This window comes from Grus americana, chromosome 14, assembly GCF_028858705.1.
Source record: "Grus americana isolate bGruAme1 chromosome 14, bGruAme1.mat, whole genome shotgun sequence".
Taxonomy (NCBI): Eukaryota; Metazoa; Chordata; class Aves; order Gruiformes; family Gruidae; genus Grus; species Grus americana.
In genome coordinates, this window is record NC_072865.1 from 783,545 (window position 1) to 806,684 (window position 23,140).

The 23,140-nt window shown below is 48.4% G+C and overlaps 1 protein-coding gene and 1 long non-coding RNA gene across 2 annotated transcripts in view; both read left to right on the forward strand.

Moving 5' to 3' along the window:
- Window positions 1–23,140, forward strand: part of PRELID2 (PRELI domain containing 2) — a 93,141-nt gene that overhangs the window by 3,896 nt on the left and 66,105 nt on the right. Inside the window, exons 2-3 of the mRNA XM_054842007.1 lie at window positions 6,021–6,094; window positions 6,488–6,648. Coding sequence (XP_054697982.1) covers window positions 6,029–6,094; window positions 6,488–6,648 — 227 coding nt within the window. The 5' untranslated portion in view covers window positions 6,021–6,028. The remainder of the gene's footprint in view (window positions 1–6,020; window positions 6,095–6,487; window positions 6,649–23,140) is intronic.
- Window positions 14,895–18,298, forward strand: LOC129212858 (uncharacterized). Its single transcript, XR_008579298.1, has 3 exons — window positions 14,895–15,032; window positions 16,071–16,339; window positions 16,451–18,298. It is a non-coding gene; the product is annotated as an uncharacterized LOC129212858 (long non-coding RNA).

A 23,140-nucleotide genomic window follows, 5' to 3' on the forward strand; every position in this document is an offset into this window, starting at 1 on the left:
GAACCATAAATCAAACATTCAGTTCAAGTATGACAAATTGATTTGTATTTGAAATAAGCGTATCTGTACGTGAAAGGCTTTTGTATTTATCGATCTGTATCACAGCAAGTATTCTGTGCAGTGGTTTTGCTAGACTTTTTCTTTTTTTTTCCTTTTTTAAATTTATGTTTATTCGCAACCACCTCCCTTCCAAACCAATAACAAAGTGGAGGAATCTGGAAGGGTTTAGCTGATTTCGCACTGTCACTGCTTCATTTCCCTGCAGTTAAAAAGAAAGAATCAGAATATTTATGAATTTAAATATTATTATTTTTTGCAAGCCTTTGAAGCTGTCATTTTGATTTATGTGGGCTCCATTTGATCTTGCATGTAAAACCAGCCCTTCGTTGCTTTGAAATATTTCGTTTTTATACAAATCATTATGTGTAACCTGCAGTGATTTCTCTCTGCTGCTAAACACAGTGCCTTTTTTAGAGGCCTGCTATTTCCTTCAAATAACTTCTAAGAAACATTGCTGTGGTTAGGAACTGCTGCTTTTGATAAATGATTGTACACATTCCAGTTAGGAAAGGTATGTGGGGGTCTTCATTCCCTGGATTCGGAACAATGACCGATGCAATCAATTCTGCCTGTTGTCATTTGTAGAAAACAATCAATCTGTTTGCAGGAAGACCGAATGAGAGCAGAGGAATTCTCTATCTGATTTTAATCATTGGGTTTTTGCAAGCGGAGAATGGAGTGCTGCAATTCCAGCAGGAGTGAAAGGAGGGGGGACCCGGTGACCGCTGGCGTCCCTGTGCTGGGGTGCCAAGGGGTTTCTGGGCATGGGAGTCTCGGTGCTGTTTGCTGGTACCGCGCTGCAGCTCCGCATCTGACGTCTTCAGGAAACACTCGTGACCGGCAGCCAGGGTAGAAAAAAGTCATTTTGAAGCTATGGATAGCTTAAAGGCAAAGTCAGCTTCAGGGCTTCTGCTGTTACCGATTTCTTTGGGATCCTCTTAGTCTGATGGAGGAGAAATGTCTTTAAAATAAGAAAATCAATCTGGAAAGAAATTTACTACAGGAATGATTTATTTTTTTTTTAAACAAGCATGCACACTTTGGCTGAATAATTGTTTCTTTTTCATAAAAGTATAGCATCCGCGTTAACAGCGTTGAAGGTGTACTTCCCCAGGTGCGGTCCGAGATGCAGGAGACGTGTTGGCTGCCGTCACGAAGGGTTTGACGACGGCAAGGCGTGAAGATGGTGCCTAAGCAGGCAGAGGGGTGGGATTTGCTCCTGCATCGAGTAAGCGGGGTCTGCTCTGCTCCTGCCCTTCCAGAATGGCGAGGGGTGGTGTCGGCACCCTCCCGGTGGGACCCTTCGGCACCTCGGCATCGCCAGGTTCGGGGCTGTGGCCAGGAGCGGGCCCAGGCGTTTGCAGGCTGGACCACAAGATGGCATTCCCTCCTCGCCAGGCACCGGCGGTGTGGGGAGGGCCTTGGGTGCTCGGGGATGTCGCTTCTGCCCTGGGATTTCGGCCGCTGTCAGGTTTAGGCTGGTTGGGCTGCCTAACAGCAGGCAGGAAAGCTGCCCTTCGACACCCGGCCGGATTCTGCCCAGAATTGCTCTCAGGTGGCAGCGCCGTGCTCCTGGCCAGCCCCGGCACCCCCCGGTGCTGCTTTGCAGGCTCAGGCTGAGGGGACGGTGGCTGTGCCTTGAGCTGCCAGGGACACTCGGCGAGAGCAGGCCTGCCGCCTGTCCCTGTCTCAGCACCCCGAGCCCTCTCTCCTGGCGCAGGGGTGCTCTCTGCGGCACGGCCGGCCGTTGTGCTCTCTGAGCAGTGTGTGGTGAGCCTCGGTGTTCGGGCGTGCGCAGCGCTGTAGTAGCCACCTCTCTTCAGGCCATTCCAAATTCGGGAAGTCCTTGCTCTGTCCTGTGGCCCGACAGGAGGAGTTGGGGACGAGGATCTGTCAGTGTGACTTCTGGAAGGGATGGCAGCGCCTGCCTCTTCCTGAGCAGGAGAGGTGACGCAGGGCAGCTCGCATTTGTGCTCGGGGGCAAGGAGACCGCAGGGCAGGGCTGAAGCCCAGGGGCTACCGGGAGCCCTTCGGACTGCTGTGCCTTTGGTGCTGGGGGGGTCGGGGTTGAGTTACTGCTGGGCTGAAATACCGGCCAGGCTGGGCTCGCTTTGTTCTCTGCTGCTGCTAGCTTTGGCGTCCCTGGGGAATGGAAACCTTGCAGGGAGGCTGTGGCTGGCTGGAAACACTGTTTTTGTGGCTGTTAGACTCTCCTAGCCATTATATCTGCGTGTAGACTTGTAATGTTATTTCTTTTACTGTGCTGTGTAGGAAATTGAGTCTATTTCTGTTTAAATACTGGGGTAATAGAGCCTGCTATTTAGTGCAAGATTTATGTAAATGGCTCTCTGTTTCACACGATTGGGCCTTACAGAGTGTAAGTTACATCGATAATATAATTATGCCACTACTGCCATTTCAAAGCAGCACGTTGTGGAGAAGCCTCCAATTTCTGTATAGAACAGGACTTGAAAACCTTGCACTTTTAAAATCAACTTTTATTCTGCAGTAAGAAAAAAATAGTAGAGCTGGATTATAGAACAGCATGTTCTGGAGTTGTCGACCTTTTTAGCTTAGAACCCAAGATTTCTTTTATATCAGATTTGTGGAGCACCTATTACTATACATCATAATTGCATTACCTAAACTGAGTTAGCCTTAAAATGCAATTTCCCCACCTTTCCTAAAGGTTTATATTTTGTTTAATGTCATTCTGATGGTCAGTATTTCTTCGGTCTGGCATTTGTATTATCATGGAAGTTATGGTAACTTTTGAATATTATTTGAGTTAAAGAAATTATCTTGCACTTTCCAGTTTAGAGTTCATTATTCAGGTGAATGTTGATTGCTTTTTGCAATGGAGAGTAAGGCCCTTGCAGCCCTCTGTATCTCATTTCTAGCTAGAGGAGTTTTGTACGTTCCAAAATAGACTACTCATCCTTAGAAGTCCTGTTCTTGTGCATACATTTCTTACATAGGATGTTGCCCTACAGCCAACCTATACAATTTTGGCATAATTCCTTTTCAGTGGCGGTCTTGAAGTAAGAATCTCTTTCTTCCAGCCTTGAAGTGACTCGTCCGTACAGCCCAAGGCAAGTGGGGTGACCCGGCACAGGAACAGGCAGTGACAGTCCCTTGTCCCCTTGCCCTGGCTGCAGGCCAGCCCCTGAGCGAAAGCGCGTGCCCTCTTGCCAGGGCGGACCCACGCTGCGATCCCGAATGGCGTCCTGCTGTCACACTCTCCTAGCAGCTTTGGCAGGGCAGGGAAATGTTACGTACCGGAGCCTGCATTCAGGTGACGCTGTGCTGTTCCTTTCCAGCTTCTTGCTTGAGGAGACAGGTTGTGTGGCCGAACGTGCTCAGCAGCGGTGGCAAGGGATGCGCTTGCTGCAGAAACTCGGATGCCGTCGTTCTCTGCGGAGTGCAGCACTGGGGGCTTTGGCCCGTGGAGCTGCCACGCTGCCGAAAGCTCTGCTTAGCCCTCGTTTGAAAAACGTGATACAGGTCAAGAGCTCGGGTCTTCGTTTTTGTGCTGTGGAGGGTGTGTGGAAGATGTCTGCGGTAAGAGCAAACATCTTCCCTTCAAGTGATTTTTCTTGTAGCAGTACTGTGGGTTTTCTGTTTGTTTTCTAGTCGTACTTACTAAGCTAATCTTACTAAATTCTTCCTTTCTGCTAACTTGAATGGAGACTGCAGATTGTTAATACCAGGCAGTTCATGCCTGTTGAGAGAAGCTCGATGCTTCTGACTTGACAAATGACAGCTAGCAGTTTTCTTTTACCTGTGTGAGAAGTGGTAATCTTTACCCTATGCACTTTTATCCCAGTATCCTAGTCCCATGGAGTCCCATGTCACCACTGTAGAAACAGTAGAAGAGAAAACAGGTAAGCTGCCTGAATTTTCTTACAGAGCTAATTAAAATTTTTCATAACTTTTATAATTAATTATGTAATAGTTGTTGTATTCCAGTAGAAGCTGGGCACTGTGGGCATGCCTGGGATTCCTCGTGCTGGACATTGTATAAGCAAGACAAAGAAAATATTAGCCCCTCCCCACCCAAGTGTGTGTTTTGGCTGCATTAAGTATTTGAATTTTCAGGTTTTTCTGAGGCTGTTAGATACATTGTGCCTGGTTTCTCTGTAGTACGTTCGTTTGTTGTGCAGTTCCTTGGCGTTCCTGTGATGGTTTCCATCTTCAGAGCTCTCAGATCAGACGCAAGGCCCCTGGAAGGAAGCACAGTGAGCGGTGTGGGTTGAGCCTCAGGCGCTGCACAGGCATCGCACTGCTTGCCTTTCCTGATCCCTGCCTTCGGAGTGATCGCTCGCTGTTTCACTTCCAGGTGAGGAGGCTGTTCCATCCATCAGAGACTTGTGTGGTGGCCTTGTAGGATGCTGACAGTCAGAAAGCGATCGCAGGTCCTCAGTCTCTCAATTTATCAATCAGAATTCCTGAAATACCAGAAATCAGGTGTTACCATTTCCCAGTTGTATGGATGGGAAAGTAAATCTGCTCGGGTCAGAGCACAGTTGTCAGATCAGGTCTGCTGACACCATGTGGATTTTTGATTTCCAGTTGCTGAGCTTGCAGGAAATGGTTGCAATTAGGGACTTAAAGGAATGTGCCTGTGCAGAGGTGTATTAAACAGTTATGCCACCATATGGGAAACAAGTACCGTAGGACTTTGCATGGAAATAACCAGCTTTTTCCAAATATGGGAACGGTGATCAAATACTCATTTAGGATGAGATAAGAATTTGTGGACTTTAAAAATTTATTCCCAAATGCTTGTGAATGCTCTTTATCGTACATTTGGAGATGTCTTCTGTCTTGCAGCTCACGTTTAACGGTGGCTCATAATTCCAGGCTTATGCTGTCTTTCTAAGCAAGTTGTTAGTGAGGTTGCCCTGAGCTTCAAGAAAGCCGAGCATTAGTGCTGCCGTTGCTGTTTTCTTCAAATGCAGTAAACCGCTCTTCCCGCAGAATGCTTTTCTGCTCTACGTTGCATGGAGATGCTCCATATTATTAATGTGATGTCTTTGTTAGAGTTCTAGAAACCAAACCCCATGAAGTTTTCATTGCACAGATCTCACCAAATGCAGCGGTTCGAGAAGGTACTCTTTTATCCCGGAGAAGTCTTTAACCCGGGCTGCCTGCCAGTTGGCTTCTCATTCGGTAGTGTTCTGTTCTTGATCTGGGTCATTAAATATTAAAAGGCAAAGTGATTCTAAAAGCCAGCCATTTTTTTGAGACACTAAATAACTGTAATTTGTTTCCTAATAGATAGTTCTGTCCTTGTCACTGGGTCCAACTCCATACAGAAATAAATGTGTGGTGAGACAGGACTGTTCTGTAAGTCTCGTACACCATGTGTTTGCCCAGAGAATGAGCCTGAGAATATAAATTGGGGTGGGCATAGAAATAAATTAAAACTTAGGTCTGTATGTTGGTCTGGTAGCCAGTCACCCGAGGTTTTCCCTCGCCCCAGTCATCATCCTCCTGGTGCCACCAGGAGCAGGGTTCTCCAGGGGGTCCTGCCAGACCCCGCGTGGGTTGTGGGAGGGAGACCTGTGTGCACCCACGGAGCCGGGCATCGGCACCGCCTGCGGGCTCTGCTGCCCAGGAGCCCCTGTGTAAATGCTGGTAACGTGGGTGTACCGCACGCTGGGTAAGGGGGCTGGATTGCAGTGCTGGGCGCAGATGCCCTCCTCCCGAGGCACAGCACAGAATGCCCGGAGCAGCCTGATTTACAGCCCTCTCTCTGGCAAAGCAGCAGAAGTACTGGGTTATACTTAAAAAACCCCAAATGAAAACCACCCCCACCCCCGTGCACTGTGAATTTGCCAGCATTTCTGCTTGCACATTTGCTGTGCTGTGAAGTCTTCCAACTACTTTGGTTTTATTAAAAAATTGGTAATATTTGCTGCTGTAACTCTTCCCTTCTGATTTTCTTTGATCATCAGATTTGTCTATGGGGATTATTCACTGGAGAAGAATTGCAACGTGCCAGAATGTAATTCCTCACATTTTAGGAAAGGTAAATACTTTTTGAGAAATTTAGTCAAGTTGCAAAAGCTTAGTGCTTCACCGTGGTTTATCTTGTTTAAAAGGGTCACATTTCCTAATGACTTTTTTTAATTAGAGAAGTTACTTTTAAAGAGAAGTTAAGAGAAAAAAAAATTCTCCAGGAACTGATTTTATATTTAAGTTGAATGGACAAAATTGTAGCCTTGAGCACACCGAGATGTAACTGGTGATGGTGGTTGTTTTACAGGCAGTGATGGGCTTTTACCTTTTGTAGCTGGAAAAAGTGAAGCTGTTTTAAAATGTTACCTGGGCCACGGTGAAAGTACAGCCATTTCAGAGGCTAGTAATACTTTCAAAATACTGAGAAATGATTCTAGTAATGAGTAATTCTTCTATTTCCCAGGTCAGTGTCTTAAAAGTGCCCAACATCTACTTGGAAGAGGAATCTTGGCTTAATATGCAGAAAAGAAACATGGCTAGGAAAACTCATTGTCTTACGTGGACGTGGTATGCATCTCTGAGCGAGGAGTCTGTCTTCAGAGAGAGCTTGGAGAATCCGAACTGGTGAGTGCTGGCTTCAGTGCAGCAGTGTCCCAGTGCTGACTCAGGGCTGCTACTGCAGGCCCACGGCCCTGAAAATGGGATTTCTGTTGCCTTTTGAATGCTTGGAATGAGAGGGGTCCGAATAGTAATTTCTTTGTATGTCTTCAATGCATTTGAAGCAGCAGCTGGAGATGTCCTGTAGCTTTCCTCTGGCTTGTTCAGGTGTGAGGTTAGGTTCTCTGGCCAGAGCACAAATAATTGCTGGAAATTAATTTTCTGTGTGCTGCTCTGCAGTCATGGAAGGCTGCTCCGCTGTTCCCACACAGCAGGCGTAGAGACAGAGAGTTCGTTTTGCTCTTGTGTCTACCAATTTAAAAATTATCAGCTCCCTCCTACTTGCCAGCCATTGGCATGGAGTATGCTTGTTCCCAAATAATTTTCTTTCTCCGGTGTCTGGCCTGCTGTGCCCCAAAGATGTAAGCTGACGTGGGACTTTGCCTGGGAGAACACACACTTGTGGTTGCACAGAGTGGAGCTTAGAAATGTCTTTATGCACATTTATGGCCGGATCAGAGTGGAATTTCTAATTCCCATAGCATTGAAATGAGCAGGTATGTGATACATGTGGCCATCTTTAAAAAAATATTTATTTCCAGCTGATGTCAACCCCATTAATTTGTACTTTGTTCTAGTGTCTCTTGTAATTAGTCGTTACTTTTGCCTTGTGATGTTCCCTGGGAAGTGTGGCAGGGTTGTCCAGCAAGGTCCATGTGACTTTGGAAAGCTCTAAGGATGATTAAGAAAAAACCCACCAACTTCAGATGAAATTAAATTCCTTGTGGCTTAGGCATTTGTGAAAGCCCCGTGCTGGGATGTTACTGTTCGAGGACATGTTCCTCTGGCTTTTTAAACTATTTCAAAAGTTTGCTGGGACCCTCTGTCCTTACTGTGGCTTCCTCTGCATCAGAGTTGCATTGCAACTGTAGATGTTGGTCCTGTTGGTGTGGAAACTCTTAACTACTGCAACTGGTCACTCACTCATGCCCCGTTTTCAAGGCTTTTCAGTTCCAGCTTAGGAAAGACACTGTCCTCAGCATGCCGCTCCTGCAGACGTGTGCAGGGGAGTGGTCCGAGCTCAGTGTCACCTCCGCTCACTCTTACCTTAAAGCATCCTGTGGCGGTTGGGAAGGCCGAGGCGTAGCTGGGCTGCCCGAGGGCGATTGCAGCCTCAGCAGGGTCACGCACACAGGTTTCGATGCCTGCCGGGGCGACGGGGGCTCTGGAGGGACCGCGGGCACTCGTGCAGGTTTGCAGCTGCAATAGCAAGCTGCAGGACCTCGGCCGTGCTGCCTGGGCCATGTAGGTTCAAGGATACCCGGGTGTGCCTGTGCACACCGCTGTCACCTCTTCAGGGATCTTGTGGAGGTAATCAGACCTAACAAATGCTGGCTGGCAAAAGAGGCATGAAATTTCAGCTGTGTGTAGTGTACGTACAGTGACATTTACATTTGAATAGACGAAGAAATTATGCAAAGGGCATAACATTAGCAGCATACTATTTCACTGGAGAGAAATAAGAAAACACACAATGAGGAGACTCAAGTGATCCTGCTTAGTGGTAAAATTGTACATTATGTCCCTAAAGAGAGAACAACGTTACCAGAGTGATGGTAACCTGAGTACAGACAGAAACTTGTCTTTCTCTCCTACTAAGCACTGCTGGGCAGGTTTCACTAGCAACCTCCTGAAACTCTTCAGGGCACTGAAAGCGTGAGGAGAATGAGAAAATTCTGCACCTCAGTCAGGCACCGTGTGTGTGTTGTAGCGGGTTGTTTGTTTGTTTAATCAGCTTTAACATGACATTGTTAAGGATGCTGGTAAAGCAGAGCGCCGCTTTGCTGGCATGCATCTTGGTCAGCCGCCTGAGCAGGCTGACCGCCTTCGCCTCTCCCCGCACCTCACGGGTGTGCGGTGGGCTCCGTGCTGGGCGCTGCCTGCACCCAACCTAGCGGGGAGCTGGGGGCTCCGGAGGTGCCAGGGCGGTGCGGCTGCCCTGCAGGCATTCCCCGGGCTGCGGTACAGCCGCGGTACCCACGGCCCCGCTCTGTGCCCCTGCAGGGAGGTCTCTTGCTGGTGGGGTCAGTGACAGAGCTGCTGCTTTGAGGAGCTGCAGCCTGGTCCCAGACATGCGTGGTGGGACGATGCTGATGGGAATCTAGAATATTTCTACCCCTGTCAGATGAAGTTATAACTGTCTGTGCTGACTTCAGCCCAGCTACTTCGGAGAGCAATATGCTGTAGAAACTTAAACCACAAATCCAGTCCCTGCAGGGACCGGTGGCTTAGACGTTTAGGGTCTAAGCCACCACAGGGTGCGGGTTAGTTTACCCAGTTTGAGATTGGCAGTTACATCCTTTATGATTTTCAGCTAGAGAACTGCAAGTCAGGGAAGGGAGACTGACCTTCCTGATGTCCCTGATGGAGCTGGGGCAATCAAAGTGATGCTTGCTTAGTCCCAAACGGTCAGTTTAACCACAGCATACTTCTTCCTCTTAATGTCAGGTGGTTATTTTGTCCTAAATAAATGTGAACACGGTGATGCCAACTGCTGCATATTCTTGCAGAGTGAATTATTGTGGGCGCTTCCAAGCAGAGCATATAAATGTCTGAAAAGATCTAGTAGCAAACAAACATTACCATAAATAAATGATAAACCGTTGAAAAAGGCATGATGAGGCATATCTGTATATTCAGAGGCCAGAAAGCACCTGTGTTATCCTCTTGGCTGAACTCCTTCATGACACTTTTTACTTGGTTTCTGTGCTTTAATTGCTGTTATAGACAAGCATCTCATCTTGCTGTCTAAAATCCAGAGACACCAGTTGGTCCCCACGGGGAAGGCATGGCCGCAGGCTGGCTGGGTCCAGACCTGAGCGGTGTTTGCCTGCAGAGTGTCCGGGGCGGCTTGCTGGCACTGCCCCGGTGTTTGCCGGCACTGCCGGTGGGATGCGGAGCCTCTGGAGGGCTCCGTGGCTCACGGCTTTGACCGCCGGTATATCAAACCAGCGTGACTCTCGTCAGCTGCTCTCCTCCACTTGCACGTGTACGTGCTTGGGTTAGTGACAATTTCTAGAGCAATTCACTTGTGCTCAGCCCAAAAGCGTGCGCCGCATACGTGAGGTTTGAGCTTGCCTTCCCCCAGCTGAGCTGGGCAGCATCCGTGTTGACGGGGAGGGCTCTGGGAGGAGCTGTCTGTGCACAGTGCCAAACCAAAGGGGAAGGTCAGTGGCAAAACTCCCCTCTGCCTGCCTGGATTTATGTTGAAGTTGTGTACAGGCAGATTTCCATGTGTCTGGGCAGGTTATACCTGTCTTTCCACAGTGGAGAATCCCTATGTAGCTTGAATTTTGTCTCCAGTGTCATGTCCCGTCCCTCAGTGTTTTGGTTTGACTGTTTCCCCCTCCCTGCCAGGAGCGTTTCTTTGCTGTTTCATTTTGTATCCCTCAGTGGCCGTTGGATTCCCTTGCTCACCCAGAGCTTTCCCTCATTTCGGACGGCCCGAGGGAGCTGCAGGCTCTCGCAGCGTGGTGGGCGCAGCGTGGGAAGGTGTCTCCCTGATGCGGAGAGATGCCTGTGACGCACGAGCAGTGCTTGTCAGCTGGAGATGGGAATTAGAAAGATCTCCAGTACAAAAGCTCCTTCTTTTGAAGAGCCTTGCACTGGATGTAACTTTTAATTTAGTTTTGAAAGCCATGCAGGCTTTGGAAACTCTCCCTGACACTATCTGAACAAGAATATTGCTAGACTTTTTATACTAAAGACACTTTAATTAAACTCCCATCATGAAAACAATTAGACCAAATTTGCTGTACTTAACTAGTCAATAATTTAGTAGTTGGATCTCATTAATAGACTTCTCCCTGTGACTGTGTTGTAATGATGCGGCATTGCCAGCTGCGTGCTACGGAAATCAATCAGAGATCTGCATTTTCCTTGAGCCTCCCTTGTTCGTCCCCTACAACGGTGAAACTGCAAAATGAAGAAGTAATTCCCAATGGTGGATGGTTACTGCTGACACCCATCCTGTGGTTGGGGGGAACTTCTCACCTTCTCCAGCTCCTTCGCTTGAACTCCACCGTTTGCCTTCGTACCGAATTGCATTGACAGAAATAACGAATGGTCGTGGCCCGCCGAGGGCTGGGGAGGTGCCGGGTCCATGTGCAGGCTGCGGGGACAGGAGTGGGAGCCCCCTCCTCACTGTTACCCCTGCCTCTGTGCTCCATGGCTGCGATGATGTCCTGAGGACCCTCTAAAATCATAGAAGCGTATTTCACTCTGGCTTTTGTGGTTCTGGAGACAGCTGTCGTGTCCTCTCCAGATCTTGCTGTCCCGAAGCAGCGTCCAGCCGGACCTTCAGCGGCGCTGACTGTGGGAGGTGGTCGTTACAAACCTCTCGTTACACCGATGTTCCTGCATTCGTTACGTTTGCCTTTGTCATACAACATGTATGAATGCAACAGATGAATTCCTTACTTGGGTATCAAACACCAACTTTCTGACGTAGAGTTTACACTTCATGCATACTAAGTGCACAGAGGACCAAAGGGTGTTACGTTCCTGTTTCTTCAGACAGACTTCACGCAGAAAGGCAGAATAGCAGGTACGGGGGCAGGTTTGCTCAGCTGTGTGTTGGAAGCTTTTGCTCAATCCTTTTTAAAACCAGGTGTGAAGAAGGTAAGTCATTTATTGCTTTAATTTCTTCCCTGAATTATATTCTAATTTTTTCAAATCACCAGATCATCTGGGCTCAAAACTAAATTGATGTTTTAAGTCTGGATTCTTTACGTCTTTTAATTGCTGGAAAAATATTTGACCTTTTCTTTTGTCTACAGAGAATAAGCAGAAGAAAAATGGATTTAGTTTTATTATGGTAATAGTTTTATTTCAAATACGTTTTAAAACACGGCATATATAACTGTATCAGTTTCTGTAATTCATTCTTATTCCTGATTTCCCCCAGGCATTGCAACAGTTCTTCTTCCTAATGCCTCATTGTACCAGCTAATGCTGTAATAATAATTTGCGTTTCTATAGCACCTTTACACTGAAATAGTCAAAAGTAGTCAACATGAATTTATATCACGTCACGCATTTTTCTCCAGTAATGTCAGAATTTTTTTTGGCAGCTTGATGTATTTACAGTAGCCACAGTCAATCTCCCTGTAGCAGTTCCGTACACTTCAGTAGTTGTGTCTTTCAGTAAGAATTATGAAAGAGGATAAAAGCTACCCAGCTATCCAGCAGAGCATCCCAGGGGAGGTAGCGTTCAAAGCCCTCTCGTTTCTGCGAGTCATCTCATATTGATAAACTAGCATTAACAGCAACATCTCCCGAAGCGTTCACTGGGAAATGAAGTTTTGTGGAAGTCTTGTTCTCTGGAAGTTTGTGCCTTGAAGAGATTTGGGGGTTCAGGTTGTGCTGTGCAGGCTGTTTAAAGTTTACACCTGCTGAAAAAGGAGTAAGAGCTCTGGAAGGAATATTTAATTAAACCTATTTAATGTGAAAGTAAGAGGGTTTTTTTGCTTTTTTTTTTTTTCCTTCTTCCCCCCCACCCCTCCAGTTTGTATCGTTTCAGATGAATGAAAGCGTATGTAAGTGCCTGACAGCGTGGTGTTTTCATTGCTGGGCTCATGACTCCTATATACTGCAAAGCTATAATGAGCCTATGTTTACCATTATTTATCATTTTTTGGTTATCTGATGGAGGAATTTGTTTTTCAGATGAACTTGGATGTCCACAGTTCAGATCATGCCTTATGTCATCCTTTAATTATTCATGGGGACCGAGTGGCTAATACTGTTAAGTTTTGCTTTGTTTTGGGTTTTGGTTTTGGTTTTAAGTGGCCTTAGTAGTGTCCCGTCTCTTCTCCCACTGAAGTGGGTGGGTGTTAGAGCGTGGAGCCCGGGCAGCACCCACGGTCCCGTCGGACCCTCTCCTCTCCGCTGGCACAGGGGCCGATGGCCCCGACCTCTCGTTTGTGCTTCAGAAGCTGATTTTGGAATTTGTGCCCCAAGAGCTGTAGATGGAAACATGTTTCAAAGGGCATGGCCATTTATCCATTTGCTTATTCTTGATAACAATAGGATCTTTTTGTTGTGGCTTTAACAGAAAAAAGAGACAAAAGGAGACAGCTGTGCTAGTGCAAGCAGTGACCGGGAGTGCTGGAACGCGCCTTGCTGGATTACAGCAGCACAGAGCTAGCAGATAAAACAAACTGGCTCACAGTGTCTCTACAGTGCTGCATTAGGAATCCTTTTGCAATTTTGGCTATATCTGCAGATCTGTGAAAAAGAAAAATACAGCGCACCAGCTCTGGTATAAACGTACCGTCTCGCCTGGTTTCCCCCTGCCTCCAAAACCTCCGTCGCCCTGAGGCAGGAGCTGCATCTGCACATCAGGGCTTCTGCGCTGTTAGAGCAGGATCCTTCTGGGGCTTGGCCATAGGGTGGTTTTGAGGTACATCTTACCCAAATGTAATAAACGGCCATACATGGATGGCATTTAAAGTTTTAAAACATATGTTGCGTGAGTGACAATGCTTGATAAACATTCTCTGAGCTTCCCTTTACTTCTTAACCTTCCTGTACCTGATGTGCATCCTTCCTCATGGCCTGACCAAACGGGCACGGCTTTTCTGGCACCTGGTGGGACTGGTGGGAGTACGTAAGGGCGTTACTGTCAAAGCCAGAGCGCGATTCCTGCTGGATCTCCTCGGTCCTGGCAGCAGCCCGCTTCTCCATCCCCCTGCGTGGAGAGACAAGGGAGGAAGGAGACGGTGGGAGGGGGCAGAGGAGATGGAGGACAGGGGATGAGCTACATGGAGAGCAGGAAGATACTGTATGGATATTAGATTTTGTGAGTAACTACAACAAAGCTCATGTGTTCACACAGTCAATATTAAATGTCTATTGTATAGAAAGAGAGGGAGAAGTTACTATTCATGAAACTATTCATGGCCGCCAAAGGCACAGCTCTTTTTAATCATTATTTTGTAACTGAGAGATGAGCCTGTTCTGTGGGTAGGGTTTTTTTAATATCTAACAGAATGACAGTGGCGTTTTATGGCTCCTCGTATTTGTCACATTTCTCTTATTTTATTCCAACTCTGAACAAAATTATAGGAGATAAAGTTCTCCTGCCCTGCTTTTGTTTGTAGAAGTCATAGTGCATTTGGGTAGAAATTACAGCATTTATGACTATTTTTCCTTACCTGTTCAGCAAAGATATCAATGAATGATGTGCACCCACATTATGGCCAATAATACTTTCCTCCTGAATAATTCAAAAGGCCGAGCAGATATGCTGGTAAATCCCAGCTACCAGAACAGCCCGTCCTGGGTCTGTTGGCAAGAGCCTGGCTCCCTTCGCAGAGGGGAAAGGATGCTCCGGCTCTGCACGCACAGTCTGGGAGAGGTTTCCTGTGGGGAGGGGTGGTGGTGGCCCCTGAAGTCAGCCTTGGGGGTGTGTGTTTTTAAAATTTGTTTAAAAAGTGGCCTAATTAGTTTGTACATGTCTAAGTTATGATGGTCCCTGCCAGGGTGAAGCGGTACAGTTGACAAAGAGGCCATGCAATAAAGGAGCATTTGTAGCAAGAAATTTTGTTACATTGGTAGATGTTTTATCCATTGACTCTTAAACATTGTAACATTTCTGTCGTTTTCACTTCTTGGTTTCCTTTTTAGATTCCTTTTGCTTGACTCGAATATATAAGGAGATGGAAATTAAAGGCTGTGATGTAGTGCTTGTTAAAGGATGGAGCTGAGCTCAAATAACAAATATTTAACTGAAACATGTTTTGTCATGGTTACGAGAGGAATGAAAGGTATTAGCTGCTCTTTTCAGAGACAGCATAAAATTTTCCGCTATTCTGTTAAAATGCTGCCCTGCTTTTGTCCTGGCAACGGGAATGCGGTGTGCACTGTAATATGCACTGCCTTCATCACATTCAAACAGGGCAGTTATACTTTTCCCGTACATCACCTAACCTCTTATTTAAAATGTACAGCGTTCGGTAAAGATGTGGAGCGCGTTGCAGACGCGGTGTGTTCTCTCTGTCCCTATCAGCTGGGAGCCGGTCTGGTATTCCTGCTACAGCCATGGGCTGCTCAACAAGCCTGCGGTGCTGGAAACCGCTCAGGCTGCCACGTGGCGTTTCCTCCTGACCCTGCCGCCCCGCCGCTGGGGCAGCGTGTCCTCGGAGGCTTCAGTGCACGGGCTGCGCTACACGGGGCACCGCCGCCGTTCCTGAGCCGGGGACCCGACAGGTCACCCATAGCTGTTCCTGAGCTGGGAGTCTGCGGGGCTCCCATCCGTTGGCGTGCGTTGGGGTATTACACCGACAAGGGTAGGAGAGCGCGGACGCTTAGGCAGGATAGCTTCTTACAGTAGCGGAGTAGCTCCACCTTTGCAAAAGAACACTATGGCTTGTCCGTCAGCAAAGCTTTTAAACGGCAGCTGTAGAGGTGCAGAGTTTAATGGGTAGGCAGTGTTTGTTCTGCATTTCAAGTGCATCGTTGCACTCTGAGCAGTGTAAATTTAGCTCCTTTAAGCCTGATCTCCTGGGGCTGAGATTTAAGTGTTTGAACTTTAGTTGAAAGAAATATATTGATTAGGTTTTGATTTAGTTGTTCCTTGCTGAAAAGATACTGGGTAATGACTTGTACCTGCCCTTTCGTATTTTATTCACTTAATGGAGTCCCTGCTCATTCCCCTTTTCTTCCTCAACACCATTTTGCCTGAAAGTCTGCAGTGCTATGAGGAGAAATAAAAGAAAAAGCAGTTGTCACACTGTGAACATAATTGATTCAATAAGTAACATTTTTAAATTCCCTAGGCAAACTTCTGAGTCTTCACTTATGTCAATTAGTGCTTTATTCTGTAAACAGTGGCATGTCTAGTTTAGACTGATAGACTAAGGTAGTCAGCTTATTGCCTTCTACAAAGAATAGGCATGGAAGATGAACTGGTTTTCATAGATATAAAATATCTTGTCCAATTTTTTGGAGGGATGTGAAAAGAAATTCTCTTGATCTATTTGTTAAAGTTAATTGGGGTGGGTTTTTTTCCTCCTCTCACAGTGGCTCAAACTGAGAAATCTTTTTCTTTTATCTTGACAAACAGAGAGCATACTGGGGTAAGCCTTGGTCCCACACAAGTTACAGCAAAGCTCCAGGCTTGCTTCAGTGCACAAGAGCTGACCAAGCATGAGAGGCAGGGTTGGCAGATTACTACAATTTCAGTGCACAGGCAGAGCCAAAAAGGGGAGGAGGAAGGGATGGCTTAAGTTTTCTTATCTAAAGTGAGTGGGTTTTGCTTTTCACTAAATATGACACTTTTCTCTCACTTTGTACTGAATCTTGAACTTAAATTCCTTTCAAAGTAGAGAAGAATCTGGCTGTGGAGCACCCGTAGCCCTGACATGGGAAGAGCACTTGGTCGAGAGCTTCCCCCAGTTTTCAGCTGGCTGCCCCGCTGCAAGAAGCTCAGCGTGACCTGATCAAGTGCCCTGGCTTCGTGCAGCCTTGACCTGGAAGAGCTTGCAAGCTGCTAAGGGTCCTCTGTCCCCTCCGGGTTCGGCCCTGTGCCGTAAGCGCTACTTGTGCCTCCCGGGCAGTGGGGAGAGCTGCCCTGAGTTAGGCGGGACCGTAAAATGTGAGTATTTTCTGTTAAGGCTTTACCGGGACGTTGTGGGGTACCCTTTCTAATGTATGAAATACTTCAGTTGTGCGTAAAACTGGTATTTTATTTGTGCTTTTTTTCCAGGGTATTAAAATAATGGAGACACTTCTTCAGGAGCAGTGTGGGTGATCGTGCTCTTAATGAGCAGCTGTAAGTGCAACATCCATCTATAGATAAGAAAAATTGTTCAGAGTTTGTGATACCTATTGCATGTTGTGCTCCTTGTAGTTCCACAAATCAATGTGTGGTTTTGTCCATTATAAATAGCAGACAACTTTTGTGGAGTTTTCAAGAAAAATGATGATCTACTGCAGCATTAGGCTTAATACTATTCCAGAATTTCTGCATAGTATGTTGATTAAGACAACTTCTGTGTCCTGTATTTCATTTTCATCTCTCTGTTAATACATCATGAGTGGGGTAGTCCTAGTAAAATTACATGTTGGTTCTATCTAAGGATTTTTACTCAGAAGAAGTATCTTCAGGGGTCATCTGTGGAGGGAAGATTTGGTCAGCTCTTAAATTAGCTTCAGAACAAGAGCAAATGGCTATTGATTACCTCCTAATAAATGTTCTTCTAAAACCAATTTTCTCTTTTGCAGGAGAAAATGTATTCGCTTAGAGTTTCCTTGGAACCACATATCTTCATCGCCATCGGAATTCCATGGCTGTTGTCTGAACTTTACTGGTACAATTCTATTGGGGAAAGAACATTTAATATGCACAGGTGGAAGAGAAGAAGACCACAGACTGCAAATCTCTTAAAAAAGATTAAGGAATTGTACTACCTAAGGAAATGTTGATCATGAAAATCAGGGAGGAACAAGTGTAAGCCTGGAAACAGCATCTTCCTGTGAATTGGTGCTGGAAGCTCTAGAGACTGAGAACTCGGTAAGGGAACACAGCGCAGCACAACGGAAACAGCCCTTGCTGCGGTGAAGACGCCCTTGCCTGTCAGCCAGCGCTCTGTGACCCGTCTGGGGAGGTGCCAGCGCAGCCCCTGTGTCCGTCTTGGGGAGGCTTCGTCCTACAGAGGTGGAGCTCAGCTCTGTCACTGTGCCCTGCTCGAGTCACTCATTACTTCAGTTCCGATTGCTGTGTGGGAAATGTTTGGTTGTTATAGCCCTGCCAGCATGAGTGTTTTCAGCTGTAAAGACATGCCTCGATACAAGTTTTGCATATATTTGGATTCTTTCAGAAAGTATTTCTCCTCTTCTGAATAGAAGAAGAAACTTAGAGGGGAATTGGAAGGGGCAAGTAAAGTTCCCAACAAAGAGTGTCTCATCCTCTTTCCTCCTTTTGTTCCACACAGCACATCAAGAGAGTTTTATTTTAAACTTTTCATTTAAAGTTCAGATATGCACAAACTATCTTTGCTGCCCTGCACTGGGTTAGGGTAGTACCACATTTCACAAATAGCCCCATTAAAGCCAGTGTTTGTTTTTTTGTGGAGATTTGAACCAGTTATTTGATTGCCCTAAAGCAAAATGATCGGCTTTGCATTTTTCATGATGAGTTGTGTTATATTTTCTCAAGTGTGATGTAAACTCTTGGCGGACTCTTCCTTATGCTATGCCTGAGGGTTGTGGTCCTGCTGATTTCACTCTTCCTGGTCTCGGCTACCCTGTTCTGAAGCTGAATGAACGTTCTACCAAACAGCCCAGCCACAGGCTGTGGCCACGTGCCAGCTCCCCGGTAGCGTGAATGCACGAACCTTTGGTTCCGTGGCTGGTGCTGTGGGTTTGGGGACGCTGGGCCGTGCCTTGTGATGAAGAACCATGGCACGGTCCTGGGGAAATGACCGTGCTTTGTCTTGGCACAGTGGAATGAAATACTTTCCTTCATCTTTCTTAGTTTGGTTGTGAACTGGTTCTTGTGAATTTGGACTCTGAATGCTGAACAGTAAATATTTATGAAATGTAATGGCCAAGACTAAATACATTCATTAGCATATTTATTTTTATTGAGTTGCTGCTTTGTGTGCCCGAGGAAATTATCAAATTGCTTCCATTTGAAATGCTGTGTACAATTTTAGGACTGACGTTTTTATTCTTGCGTCACTCTGGATTTTGGAATTAGGATAGGAAGCATCTGTGTCCTCCCCACCCCCAAAAGCAGGTGCCAGAAACAGGAAAGTTAAGATTTTACCTGGGACCAAGGTGCTTGTTGTGAGGCCAGGGAGTATGGGCAGAGCGGTGGAACAGATTGGGTATTAGGGACAATTTCTTCACCCAAAGGGTTGTCAATCCCTGGAACAGGCTGCCCAGGGAAGTGGTGGAGTCACCATCCCTGGAGGGATTGAGAAGATGTGTAGACGTGCACGGGGACATGGTTTAGTGGTGGGCTTGGCAGTGCTGGGTTAGCGGTTGGACTCGGTGGCCGTAAAGGTCTTTTCCAACCACGACAATTCCGTGAGTCTGTGAATCGCCTGGCCCTGGTGTGAGCCCGTGTGAACCCTGGCCGGGAGGGAGGAACCAGCCCAGGACAGGGACCCGTCATGGCTGCGGTGCTGTGCGACAGGGTGACAGCAGGACACGGGGCTGGGAGCTGCCGAGCGCCCGCCTGCCGGTGCTGCCGCTGTTCAAACACAGCTGGGAGCCTGCCCTGCCCAGCCTGCCGCTCGCTTCCATCCTGACCAGCCGGCACCTCCGAGTACACGAACGAATGAAAGTCCTGGTAGTTTTGCTGTGATCCAAACCCATCGTTTTAAAACTCTTTGTTCCCAGCTTTCAGGCACGTGTTATTTTTTGCTGTGTTAATTTCTTGTTTTGTGAATGCTGCTTCATGTTTGTCCCACTAACGGCACAAACATTTCAGTAAGAGTGGCAAGATTTAGAGCACTTATCTGCTTTAATATTAATCAGCTGCCTCGTTTGGAGCGATAACGGGGCCTGGGGAAAGCTGCCTTTCTAGTTACCTTTGCAGCTGGACGCGCGCTCGCCCCGCGGGGAAAGGACCCTGGGGTAAAACTCGCAGCCTGCCCAGCCGCGACACCCAGCACCCAGCTGGGGCTGGCAGAGACGGCAGAGCCCCCCGCTCCACATTGCACAGTCCCTTTCCCTGAGGGTGGGGACAGAGGAGCCCCCGTGCTCCGGAGGCTGCCGAGCGTGGGTCGGACCCCCCTGTGCCCCCGAGCGTGGGGCTGCGGGCGCCCAGTGCATCTCCCGGCTGCTCGGCTCGGTCCGGCTGCTCCGGGATGCCTGCGGGGGTGGTCACCTGCAGTCACACCCCTGGGTTTGGGGCTTTTTAATTTTCCGCTCATTTGCTGTTTCTTGGGAGCTTGCCTCGAGGCTGTTTATGCAGTCAAAATCTTTTTCTTGACTTTGACTGAAGCTTTGTTGTGGGTTTTTTCAGTGAATAAACCGCTCACCTTAGCTACCAGCTGGAAACCTGGTTTGGCCGAGAGCCTAACCCAGCCAAGGCCGGCAAGCAAGAGCCAGGCGCAGACAAGAGGCCAATTAGAGGCAGAACACTCTAAATCCATCTGATGCTGTTATGCGTTAGTTTGCGTTAGCTGAAGAAACAGAGTGCCCAGATAAACGGGCTGGGCGGACTGGCAATGGTATTTCGTCCTCTTTAGATATCAAGTTTTAAAAGTGCTGAATACGCGGTGGACAGTATTTTCCTTCTAAAAAATGTGCCATTATATTTTCAAAGGAAATAAAGAATGCCTGTGATTGGATCCTTTCAAAGAGAAAATAATTTCATTTGCTCCCACGATCAATTAGGAAAGGCTCGTGGCAGGGACGTTGCCATCGGGAGGCAGGACGCGGTTCAGAGCAGAGCGTTGAAAAAACCGTCACATTTGCTGTTGCCTTGTAAACAGAAAGTGTTGTAAATGTTTCTGACATTTGAAGGGACATCACTGTAATCTTAGGTCACTAACACTGTCATTGGGGGAAGAGACAGTACATTTCCACTGATTTTTTTTTTTTTTTTTTTTTTTAAAACCGCCAGACGCCACTTGTGTGAAATAGAAATTGTTCCAAATGTCAGGGACTGGCTCTGCTTTGTGCGGGAATCAAATGTTTTGTTCTTCAAAGCACCGGCACGTTTCCAGGCGTGGAGCTGCCGCTCTCACCATGGATCACCCCATGTGCCTGCTGCCGTGAGCCGGGGTGCTCCGGGGTGCCCTGCGCGGGGGGCAGGAGGAATCGCCTTCCTCGCTTGGGAGTCTCCATCCACACTTGCTTCGTAAGGGCGGGTTTGAAGGAGTGTTTATGTACCCAAAGGCTCCAGCTGGATTTCTAGGAACATGGGTTGGCTTTCAGTGCCGGAGGGCGGCACGTGGGAACCCGCCGGGTGCTGCTGGGCTGCCAGGAGCCTGCAGAGCACCCCCACGTCCTCCTCCTCCTGCTCCCCCTCCCAGGGTGACAGTTCCTTGGTTGGGGAGCAGACGCTCGAGAGCATCTGTAAAGCTGCAGAGCTTTAGTTTTGGGGTTCTGTTACCAGCCAAACCCTGGGACGGGGCTCTGCCCGCTGCTGGGGCTGGAGGACGTGCGGCCGTGGCAGCCCCTCGCCCCTTGGCACCCGCGGGATGCAGCGAGGCTGCCCTCGTGCTTTCAGGCTCCCAGCCCCACAGAGCTCTCAGCGCCTGCACTGTCCCCGTTCTCAGCTCCCGCCCAAGTCCCTCTCGCTCGGATCCGAGCTGGGCAGCTGTCCTCACACGCGTTAGAAGGCGGCGTGCCTGCGGTGCGTGGACCTGGTCTCTGAGCACAAATGTTCTGTTTTGGTGGCGTATCCTCCGATTTCTCTGTAGAATTCCCTCACACCTATTTTGCACTTACTTTTGCTTCAGCTCTCGTTTGTTTTAAACACCAGCGAGTCTCCAACCAGAGGAGTAGACTGGACTCCCTTTGGCAGTCTCGGTCTTGTGCAAACGATGCAGAGAGGCTGTTAAAGTGCCAGGGATTTATATGCTTTTCCCATTGATACCGCTCGGAAAGACCTTGCAATCCAATTGCTCTGCCTTGATTGATTCGTTCTCATTATCAGCCCTGAATTATCTGCAGAGGTAAATGACAAGGCTTTTATTTTCTTATAGTGCTTTATCTTTTTTACAAAATGCATCCAACAAAGTTGCTAATGGAAAAGCTTTTAACCTCCGAGGCGGAGGGTGATCCTTGGCCGTTCGGGTGAGCGTGTGACACGTGGAGCTGAGTAATGCCGCGGGCGGCAGAAAAGCCTGCTGCCGCCTTTGCAGCCCTCCCTCAGGTTACTGGGAATTTAATAGACAGCCCAAGGTGACTGGCACAGCAGCGGGGATGAATTGTTTGCTTCAAAAATTAAAGAGAATAGACAGGACAAATCTATTCCCCTGCTTCGGTGGCAGGGACGCTTAACCCGCGTGTCCTGGCTTCACTGCTGGGTCTCCAGGAGCCCGGACAGTTGGAAGGATGGTGCTGGTTGTGCTCCGTGACGAGATGAGAACCAAATGGATTCCTACGGACAGAGGAGTAAATATTGCTGCAGAGCACGAGCAAAGTGAGTTGTCTGGGCTGGTACCTCCCAGCGCGGCGTCACCGTCCATCCCTCCGCCTCGGCAGCTCTGTGCCGTGCGGCCGTGCCGTGGCCGATGGCGGGGGCCCAGGAGGGACCTGGCGATCCAGGGAGCGTTGGCTTCGTTAGCAGGAGGAAAACCAAACCCGGGTATTGAAGGTAGAGTAGCCAGAGCAGTGCGAGTGCAAGGAAGCGATGGGCGCCAGGCCCACGATATGTGTATTTGGGGGGGGAAGAAAAGGCAAAGATCTCATTTTCAAAGTCCTGAAAAATGCATTTCAGTTGTCCCCCGCTCCGGGCTTTGCAGCTGCCGTGGCCGAGGGAGCAGAGCGCGCGGGGGCATCGGGTCGGACCCTCGCGGTACCGCGGGCTGGGCACCTCCCTGGGCGAGTTCCTGCTGCAAGGCCAGGCTGGGCTGAGAGCACGCTTCAGAAAAACGCTCGATTTAAAGTGGCTGGAGGGGAGGACGGCACCCCGCTCACCCAGCTGCTCCTGTCCCCTGGCTGCTGGAAGCGCTTTACCTTCACTCGCAGCTCTCGCCTCCTGTTAGACCTTTGTAGCGGCCTGGAGGGCTCACCGTCGTCAGATGCCTTGAGTACCGGCCGTCTTTTCTTTTTCTGAATATTTCCAGCCTCTCCGCGAGCTCTCCCTGGTCTGCAGCCCCATCCGAAGTGCCGACACCAGCCGGGCTGGGGACGCGTCCCCGTGGGGACCGTGGCCGCCCAGCTCGCGTCCCCCCTCGGCACCAAACCAGCAAGTCACCGGTCAGTAACGCAGCAGCGGTTCATCTCCCAGCTGCAAAGCGCCTCCGGAACGATCCTGCTGCCCGACCCAACTGGAGTGGCCGTGGCTGCGGCGGTGCCGGGTCCCACGGCAGGACCCCCGTGCTGGGGACGGCCGAGCTCCCTGGGCATCCCCTGCCCCTGCACGGGGCTGCCGTGGATCCCGACCTGCTGCTGGTTCCTCCCTGAGCCCAGCCATCCCACCGTGGCACCTTTTTCCCGGCTATTTCATCCTTTTGCTGGCTGCTGCATTTGAATAACGAGATGAAGTTTAAGACTAAAATACAATAATCTGTGCCTATTGCATTTCTTTCTGTCCTTCACTCTCAGAGTGGGAATTTGTCCTGCGGGGATGGAACAGATGGGGGGGAGTATTAGGAAAATTAGATCAAATGGTGGTATAATGCCACGAGATGACTCAGTTCTGTTGTGGCGTAGTCTTACAAAAGCAGGACATTGAACAAAATGTGCTTTTATAGAAAAGGCTTTTTCA